This window comes from Cottoperca gobio, chromosome 23 (assembly GCF_900634415.1).
Source record: "Cottoperca gobio chromosome 23, fCotGob3.1, whole genome shotgun sequence".
In the NCBI taxonomy this organism is placed as follows: domain Eukaryota; kingdom Metazoa; phylum Chordata; class Actinopteri; order Perciformes; family Bovichtidae; genus Cottoperca; species Cottoperca gobio.
Genome location: NC_041377.1, coordinates 6,943,903 through 6,954,017, shown reverse-complemented (window position 1 = coordinate 6,954,017; position 10,115 = coordinate 6,943,903). Strand labels below are relative to the sequence as shown.

At 41.0% G+C, this 10,115-nt stretch overlaps 1 protein-coding gene across 1 annotated transcript; it reads right to left on the bottom strand.

The window, feature by feature from the left end:
- Nucleotides 1-1,222: 1,222 nt before the first annotated feature.
- Nucleotides 1,223-8,309, bottom strand: dera (deoxyribose-phosphate aldolase (putative)). Its single transcript, XM_029462149.1, has 9 exons — nt 8,156-8,309; nt 6,894-6,991; nt 6,426-6,573; nt 6,019-6,114; nt 5,727-5,861; nt 4,872-5,000; nt 2,577-2,689; nt 1,671-1,820; nt 1,223-1,580 (listed from the first exon to the last, which is right to left on the bottom strand). The coding sequence occupies exons 1-9, from the start codon at nt 8,184-8,186 to the stop codon at nt 1,524-1,526; spliced, it is 957 nt and encodes a 318-aa protein (XP_029318009.1). The 5' UTR covers nt 8,187-8,309; the 3' UTR covers nt 1,223-1,523.
- Nucleotides 8,310-10,115: the final 1,806 nt, after the last annotated feature.

Here is a 10,115-nt window from a genome sequence, read left to right as displayed (position 1 = left end):
TAGTAGTCTAGGCGCGAGATGACAAGAGCCCGGACCAGAACCTCCTGGGTGAGGTGCAGACTGGACGTATCCTCCTTAGACTTAATCTACAGGAGCCGCTTGTTACAGCGAAGTACGGACCCGAAAGAGCCTGGTGCTGGAAGTGTTAACATCTGTTCTATGTTCATAAAGATGTCATTAGAATCATTGGGGGTTATAAATATCCACAGCTAATTTGCTGGCAATATGGCCAGTAGTTGAACAGGATAAGTTGCTCTGAACCCATGTGTCGAACTGAGGAATATAGGGCGAAACAATGCACGCAGAAGCAGACACATTTATTTAAAATCTTAGGGATATTTGTCCGATAAACTGCACAGGCTTATTCTGCAGACTAACCTTCAAAGGTTCTGCATTTGACCTTGTTAAACCACCGCCTACAATCCCTAACAGAGCATGGCCTCATTCCCAGCCCTTCCACCAGTGTCCTGAAGCAAACCCTCTCCCATGACTGTTCCAATCAAATCCCACATTTTCCCCCCAAAAGCTCACATCCCCTTCCCTCCACAATTAATTCTCACTCATTTATCCTCCGTTACAGTCAAGGTCAATGCCTGTGATATCTTAATTAAAGAAGAAAAGGAAGAAGAAAGTTTTCCGTCTTCAAATGAAGCCTCAAATTTGTGAACTGTTCAATCAGATCTTTTAAACTCACTTAACCCCTGATTAATTCCCAGCGCTCTTCAGTTGGCCAAGCTTCCCCCCCCGCTAATGAAATTAAGAGCAAAGGAAGCCTCCATAACAGATTCAGCACACATCGCTGGGACAGGTCAGAGACTTGACGAGCATCCGCAGAACCAGAGGCTTCATAGATGTGGAAGCTCTGTAAGCGCTACCTCATTTACTAATACTGAAGATGAACAGAAAGGTTGGGGCTAGAAGTGGTGAGAACAGGAGTCAAGTAAATGTCCACATAAATGTACATATGTGTGTATATATATATATATATATATGTATATATATATATATATATATATATATATATATATATATATATATATATATATATATATATATATATATATATATATATATATATATATATATATATATATATATATACATATATTTATTATATTAGTATAAGTATCAAGTATAGGACAAATTGATATTATTTGTTCGACTCAAAATCAATATTTTTCCTGCTTTACACGAAAACAAATGAAGTTTAACTCGGCACATCTTTCACACGATACACGGTTTATTATTACTGTAACAAAAGACCGTGACAAAGTTTATCCACCTGTTTGTTTCAGTCTGAAGGAGCACAATACTTTAGTACATTATACAGAGCAATAAAAGCACTTTCCTCTCGTGTCACAGACATTGGTCCCGCTCTTCAGTCCTTAAGTACTGAACATGAGGGTGGTTAACAGAATGGAGGAGTTCTGCCTGGTTAAGTAGCGACAGGCTTGTATGTGGCGAGTCTGAGGTTCTGATTGGTCTTTAAAAAAAAACAAAAAAAAAACAGGAAGTCCACAGCTTCAGGCCATAGGCAGCTCGTGATAGTCTGCATACTGCCCGGTCACGTGATGGTAGATCTTAACAAACGAAACAAATAAAAATAACTCACTTATATGCAGAAAAGTAAGAGAAGTAAAAGTGTGTGTGTGTGTGTGTGGAGTCCCCACCTGCCTCTCGATGTCAGCCAACAGGCTGCTGGCTCCCAGGCGGAACAGGAGCGGGCAGAGCCAGTCGTTGCCCAGCTCTTCTTTGATCAGAATGAGCCACACCAGAGACTCCTGAGCCGTCCGGATCCCCCCGGCTGGCTTAAAACCCACCTGAGGGAGCACATACACCTCCGTCAACAGGACACACACTTCAAGCATGATTATACCGGACACTTCAAATAAAATGGCAGATACTACGAACAGAACAGAGGCTACTATAAAGCATCATTGTATAATGTGCGCTGATGACACACCGATTGGCTGCTGGTCTGATGAATCAACATATTCAGACTTCCTCTTCATCCACCTTCTGCCAAATCATTTTATTATTATTATTATTATTATAATATGCATGTTTTATTTGAGTATTATTTGCTAATTTTTCCGTCCGTCTTCTGTCTCCACATAAAGACGTGTGTCCAACATAACCACCCTTAGTAAAAACTGGATTGCATATTTATAATAATAATAATAATAATAATAATAATAATAATAATAATAAAACATTTTTATCTGATTATTTTTATTTTGTTATTTATTATTTCGTTCATTTTCCCATTTCTGTCTATTCTTAAGTATTGTATGTGATTACATCTGTTTTGTGTGCTGCCCTTTGGACCAATATAAAAAAGAAGTGTGTATTAATGAAACAACCACACAAATATATAAATAGGAACTAGACTGTAATTATTATTATTATTATTATTATTATTATGTATAATAGTTGGTTACTGAATGGAACTAATGAATAAGATCATTTAGAGAGTAGAGCAGACAACCTGCATTAATGCTGATCTGCAGCGTACCTTCTCCACATTAACCAGGAAATAGTCACAGCCCACAGAGAGGCAGAAGGAAGTACTGTACCTTGTGGCCTGTGCACAAGAAGTAGTCACGGATGGCCCTCACCATTACTATGGCGACAGGGTAAGTGGCGTTGACGGACTCCTTTCCTGTGGACGTCTTGATGAAGTCCGAACCTGTCGGGTTCAAACATGTTCTCAAAACAGCAACACACAAGAGTGGAGCATGTAGTGCATTCGGTCATGTTGCACCATATTGAAAACGAGCGGCTGAAAGCAGGGGAGCAGCACAGGGTTGGTGTGAGGGTGCAGACTGAGGATGGACAGGGACATTACTTGACAGTCTGGCCTGGCCAGACAAGAACATATGCTGCCGTTGATGGCTAACAGAGGGCAGCTGCACGCTCATCAATAAAATCCTTCATTTTTCCTTCTCTTCCTTCACAGCCAATTATGTTTTATCAGCTTTCCTGATAAAAATAGAAGATGAAATGACACTCTTTAATAGATTACCCACAAACTGCGGGCTGCAGGAAAGAAAAAAAAAAATCCCTTCTGCCTCCCTGGTGTATAATGACTGTTCATTACTGAACAGAACAAGATGAACATTTTCTAGTTCATTAAAGACATGTTCTATGTATTTTTCCAGTCAGGTCTTTCTTTCAACCCCTCTCCCCTCTTCCTCAAACTGGCATAATCCTTAAGATTCGTTATGGGGAGTCTTAATTACCAGATAATGGATAACGGTTATTAAATGCGGGTGGCGGTAATGAAGCTCTATTCATTTGCGTGGGCAGGGGGATACTGGCGGGGAACAGCAGAGTAAAATAGCCTGCATCAGAGATTAATAGGTGAAATTATCATTCAATTTCAGGAATCTCATATGCAATTCATAGGAACAAGGGGAGATTAAGGAGCGAGTGTGGCGACAAAAGCAATGCATTTTAATAATGATCTCTATCAGAGCCCCTGACAATTTGGTTCTGTAATCGGCTTATTATGTGATGGCTAGTTAAGCATACTGTCTGTGCGTGCGTGCGTGCGTGCGTGCGTGCGTGTGTGTGTGTGTGTGTGAGAGAGAGAGAGAGAGAGCTCTACTCATCAGGTTTGCAAAAGGCAAAAGAAAAAGCTATGCAGCAGCGCCACAAGCTGGATGGCCGCAGGATTTACACCAGGTCTTTAACTTTAACTGACTTTAGACTTCTTAATGAAAATCAGGCCGATGTCATCGCATCAAGAACTTCCACTTCCACTCAACAGACGAAACACACGGATTTGGAGGCTCCTTGTTTTTTCACAGCGCTGTGGTACAGCGATATGTGCACAGCCGGACCGTAAGAGGACGGAGAAGGCGGAGGTCATTAAATATAGTGAGCTGTGTGTGTTGTCCCTCTATGAGTCTTCTCAACCTCATCATGAACCTCATCGCAGTTTAACAGAAGTTCATTTGTGACACGTCTGTTCCCTACAGATATCCATCAGCCTGAAGACAAACTAATATTTACCAACAGCTGCTGACTGAGGAGAAACACCTGCATCAGCTGAGAATGAGGACCCATTACCAGTGACCTCAAAAGTGAAGCCAAAACACCTCGATCGCCCCCTGGTGGCTGGTTACAGTATAAATCATAAACCTCGTCCCCTCCATGTTAGCGGATGGGACGTGAGCCAAACTAAAAGGTCATAAGTAGGGGGAGATCGCAGGTTAACAGATTATGCCACATAGACGTGATGTACGTCATATGAAAGCTGGGAACATAAATATTCATTTGAGATGCAGCTCAGCACTGTGTCAAGATGTTCGAGTCATAAATCTGTGACCCCTGTGAATATGGCCGTGCAACTTTCCCCTTTACCAGTTTAGTTTCGAGCTACTGTGACATGGTTTGAATCAATAGATTCCTCAGGTTTACTTGTTTCAAATGATACCAGTATGTTCACTCTAGCTGTAAAACCCCGCTACGGCCCCTGATCCCAAATATTAAGAGGTTAAAACGTGAACCTTAAACACAGCCCGTGTAGACAGCGTGATTGATTAAAAAGTGCATCTGTTCCGTTAGATGCGTGAGACGAATGGCTGAAGAACGCGTCCGAAATGAGTCGTCAGGCGAGTCAAATGTGTTATCATTATGCCAAACATATGAAGGCAGCAGAAGATGTGATGCGATTCTCCAGAGTTCAAATGAGAAAAAGGCCTTTACAGCACACTGTGAAGACATGACCTTCTCACCTCACTCTCAAATGTTAACCAAGTCTTCTCTGAGAAGACGGCCAACCGTTCCTTTAAAGCGAACAAGAGACACAAACCGTTTCTCTGACAAAGTGTCAAAGCAGGTTGTTAAGTTGTGGTGAAACGTACCGGCCATCATGGCAACCAGGCTGGCCTTGTAGACGTTGGTGAAGGTGCCCAGCTCTCCAATTGCCAGGATGGTCTTCATGTGGGCGTCACCACAGGCCTCCCGAAACTGACGGATCTCATCATACATGGCTGTAGGGCGAGAAAGGAAACGTCTACTAAACATAATGTATCCATGTGAACAACCAGCAGTTGAACTATATATCTATAGATTTCAATACACAGACCAGAAGTTTAAAAACATAAACTATTTCAGTTGTGATCAGTTAGAAACTACACGAAACACTTTAAGATATAGTTTTTGTCCTTTAGTCAAACACACGTGGATACACTGTGAGGACTCATGTGGAATACTTAATATTTAAATCACATAGAATATTTATTCTTGCTTTTTAGTAATTAGCAGAAATTGTGTTCATGTTTTCTGTTCGCAGCCATCAGAGTTCAAAGGGAGAGAAACTGATTCACTATTACAGCTAGAAAAAAAAACCTTTTCCATTTCTGATCTTGACATTTCTCTTGACCTTGAAAACAGCAGCAGACCAAACAATGTCGACTCAAGGTCAACCGTCTTATATTCACTTCAACTGCTTGATGAAGATCGTTTTGTCAACTGCCCTTTCCAAGGTAAGAGAAGTAGAACAGAAACTGTCAAGCTCAACTTTGAACTTTTGATTAAACACTGGTTCGGCATAACAAGAAGTTTGAACATCTACAGATCTATGAAAGCCGCGCAATGGCTTCTGCTGATGAAGACCGAAATGAACAAAATGTCCTAAAAGCAAAGTTGGGTTCCGTCCGAGTGACCCGTGTTAAAAACCCTTTCTGTGTCTTTCTCATCATGTGGTGTCAGCGTACCTTCCCACCGTCCTGTGATGGCGAGCGTCCTGTTGATGACGATGTCGATCTCTGAGGCGCCGTCAGCCACGGCCAAGCGGACTTCCTGCAGGCGGGTCTCCAGTGGAGTCTGGCCTGCTGGGAAACCAGTGGCAACTGGGAAGACGAGGGAGAGCACACTGTCGGTGAAGCTCAGGTACAAGTCTTAATTCATTTTCTACACGGACACAGTCACGCACATTTCAGCTCACAATTCATGTCACCCCTGCAGTAAACGGTGACTACAGGTGTGATTCCATTTCAGCTGACGTACCCGAGGCAACAGGAAGGCTGGAGTTTGCCGCTTTAAGTGATTTGACGGCATCGGCCACCCGAGACGGATACACACACACTGCTCCTGTTGTCACTCCTGGAACGCAACACAACACAGAAAGCAGAGCGAAGATGAGGAAACACGGTGATGACGAGGTCTGTGTCGCCCTCTGCAGGTTGAATTGTGTTGAATCATTGTCCCGTCCAAATAAGCATAGCAAACTGAATATCTCTGGGGTTTCTAACTGTTGGTAGGATAGAATGAGACTTTAAATAAGTCAAACTTTGTCTCGGGGTTCTGGGATATGAAGTGAGTAAAAGGCTCCAACTCTACAGGCCTCGCGTTCCAAGCCACCAGTTAGTAAAAAAAAAAAAGAATGACGCTATGTGGTGTGTCTGGCAGCAGACCTTTGTTATGCATATCCATCTCCTTGAGCAGGTCGCTTCGGATCGGCTGGATGGCTTTCAGACACAGCCGATGGACGTTGGACGGCGTATCATCTCCAGCAAGAGTCGTCAGGTCGATACATGTGACAGCCTTCAGCAGCCAGGCAGCCTGCAGGACAAACACGCAGAAATGGCACCGAACATCAGAGCAAATAGTTTTACTTGGTCTGCATCTTCAGAGCAGAATCTCACCGCTGTCAGGAGGCTTTGTCAAACAAACAGTGCGGAGATTAGTGCGACATCTGTAAGGTTGGGCGGCACAACTACGTATACGGTGAGACAATATCAAATGATCAACCCTTGGATGTTTTTGTCACACTGTTAATACTGTGGTATCGGTCCCCGGTAAAGTAGTATAGGTTTTCTGTCATCATGTCCCAGTATGTGCAGTGTAACACACACTAGGTGCAGGTGAACGGGGAGGTCTACCTGCCACTGTTTCTTGGGGATCTTCTGTCCTTGGATGTGCTGAGCTCTCTTCAGGATAGCATGTGTATTCACTCTCACTTTGGATATCCACTCCAGATCTGACACCCATGAGAAAGGAATGTAGAAGGTAAAACAACACTTCATTATAAAGCTTAGCAGTACAACATTATGAGAATTGTGGCCATATGAGAAAAATCAATTACTTGTATCTTGGTAATTGTATTCAATATAAATACAAACTCCCAGTGTGTTTAGCCTAGCTTAGCACAAAGCACAAATATCCAACGTGTAAGAGAGTTTTGGAGTTGTATACTTTTCACTTTTGATCAAACTCCTTCCAGTCTTTGTGCTAAACTCATGTGACTCTGGGAAAGTCAAAGGAGGAGGATTTCACCAAAGGCTGACACAACTCTGTAATGCATTAGGGCATTTAAGTAAATACTATTCAAAACATTCATGAACAAATGATATATGCATAGAAATTAAAATCCTACATTAGGGTTAGGGGAATGTGTTGGCAGCTGGTGTCTAGTGCACTGCATACAAAAGGGATGATATTTAATGTTTCACACCCAGCATGTAGCCTACCCCAGTGTGTAAACTATAAACAGTCTTTGAGAGAGAGTGTAAACTGGTGTAGGCGTACTGAAACAGTATTTTTAACATCCACTTACACAAGTTGATGCATACAGTAAAGTAACATGTTAATGAAGAGCTGAGGTACAGAAGGGTTTAACTAGAGACTGTCATGAGTTCTCAATTACACTGTCACTGTAGTCACAGCAACCGTATCCCATAATATTTAACAGTACGTTGCCTAATTGTGTTATAGTAAAACTGAAGTGAAGTGAACTATCACATTCACCCTATTTGACAAGTGTTTCTAAAACATATATATTATTTTATGACACTATGGCGTATGTTACAGTGAGTTGAAGTTACACAGTAACATGTACAGAAGGTCAATTGCCTTTAAAATGTTACTTATTAACGTTAAACTTTTAAAAGATTAAGCTATACTGAAGTTAGCTAACTAATGTTAGCTTCCCTGACTGTTCTGTTTTCAATTTTAAAAAAACTTATAACATGGGGCAAGGCTCATTTGTTTTAGGAAATGTTAATCAAACTTTACGTTATGCTGGTAAAGTTAAAAGTTGTGGTAAAGCCACAGCAACACGATGTGTGTTTATAAGACATTATTAGCGTTACAGTTTAACGGGGGCCGAATTTAGTTTAAGCGTTTTATTTTTTAAGCTACTTACCGAGCTTCGTCCCTGGATTTCTGGCCGACATGTTGAAGGACAGATAGTTTGTATTCACGTGCAGATATTGAGATGAGCTGCAGTCGTCACTGTTAGCTGAAGTGAGCTGTCAACTGTCCACTTCTTCTTCTTTAGTGTTTATTGGTAGTTTGCAAACCAGCTTAGAGGCGCATTACTGCCACCAACTGGACCAGAGTGGAACAAGAGATTCTGCAGAAACATGGATTACATGAATACAGTGTGCTTTTTCAGTTAGGTGCTTCCCTATTTTGTATAATGTATGTTTACAGTATACATATATGTATATATATATATATATATATATATATATATATATATATATATATATATATATATATATATATATATACCGTATACTGTATATGTTTGAGACCTGTATGACCTATCCTCAGACCAGTCATGATATTTCCTTTCCTTCGTTTCCAGCTCACCATCTTCCCAGCACCAACATGTATTTGTATATTATATAGATGTCTTCCAGTTTCATTATCGTTCCGAAACTCCTGCCATACTGATGTATGCATATGTCCTAGTACATGTCTTGGCTTCAGATTTGAATAACAGAACATGTCTACATGCTTACTGTAAGTCTTTGTTTTTGTTGGCCAGAATATTCACCTGCTCATTTAACGCACCACTTCCTGGCATAATAAACAGCTTGAGTTACCTGCGCCACTACTTTCGGGAATGTCTTGTGTCGGTCATTGTCATTTCCAAATAATAAAATAGTATAAATAAGACCACACATTGCTGCCCGATATCTGATACTAGTTACCTAACTAACAGTCATAATGCATGTAATACATTCCTTGTGGTGGAAGAAGTACTCAGATGTGTAGTAATACTCTGTACATACATCACATTAATGTTACAGCTGATGAGGGTGGGGCTATGTTTAAGTGTAATCAAATGAGTTAAAACAAATGTAACATAAAGCAACATATTAATGCTATGCTTTGTAGAATGATCAGTAAAACATGCAAAAACACTGATTAGTTCTTAAATGCTTTGGGTTGCACTAGTATTTTTCAGTTGGTGTGATTCATGACTGAATTGTGGCTTTAGCTAAAACCACAGACTACCACACACAGAAGTGCGCAGTATAGTACAGTAGGCTTTTCCAGCATCCGGCCATTGTTGGTCCCTTCCTCTTTTACCCAGAAAGCTTAACATTTATATGGATGAAGATATAACCAGATAATAATCAGGCAGGTTTATTGTCAAACTAGAACGCTGTGCTCTTTTTTTCAGTCATGAAACCAATGTCAAATTAATCCTGAATTATATTTATATGTTTTTTTCATCCGTCTTAACATTTCCAAAGAACAATAGGGAGAGGAGAGGCCTCACATTCATGTTTAAGAGCCACTATGTACAGACAGGGTCTCTCCCTGCAAGCAGTTAGTAAGCCTGCACGTTTTACATGCTTGAGTAATTGTTGCATTCCAGACTTATGCAGAGGCACATATAGGATCTGTGGCTGGGGAGAGCCCAGGTCTGAGCCAAAAGCCCTGCCCGGTTACCATGGAGCTGCTGCATAATATTATGGAGACATACTGTATGTTAGTGAGGCCCTGTATTGTTATATATTCCTTGTGAAGAAAACTTAATATACATTGTTACGTTTGCATGGTGGTGACTGTGTGCGGCACAGGAGAGGTTTGACACTCTTGTTTGTGTGTGTGGTCCAACACCAGACATTTAACAAGGCAGTGCAGTGCAAAAATACGACAAACAATGTATGTGTAAACCATTTAAATGTGAGCCAGATGAGCTGCCTTTTATAGTCTTTAAACAACTCTCTCTTTTCATAGTGCAGCCTTGACACAAGGTGATGTATGTTAGTTGTTTCAATTGCTTTATTTCCATTGCTTACTGTTATACCTAATGATAGTGACTTCATAATGATTCTACTTCTTCTGTAATGAGGTAAACAAGA

What these genes read in the sequence shown, in the direction of transcription:
- dera (XM_029462149.1), bottom strand. Translation starts at nt 8,186, where the DNA reads ATGTCGGCCAGAAATCCAGGGACGAAGCTCG. An exon ending in TCTTGTGCACAGGCCACAAG is followed by an intron (nt 1,821 to 2,576) that starts GTACAGTACTTC and finishes GTGCTCCCTCAG; the next exon opens with GTGGGTTTTAAGCCAGCCGG. An exon ending in TGGCTGACATCGAGAGGCAG is followed by an intron (nt 1,581 to 1,670) that starts GTGGGGACTCCA and finishes TCGTTTGTTAAG; the next exon opens with ATCTACCATCACGTGACCGG.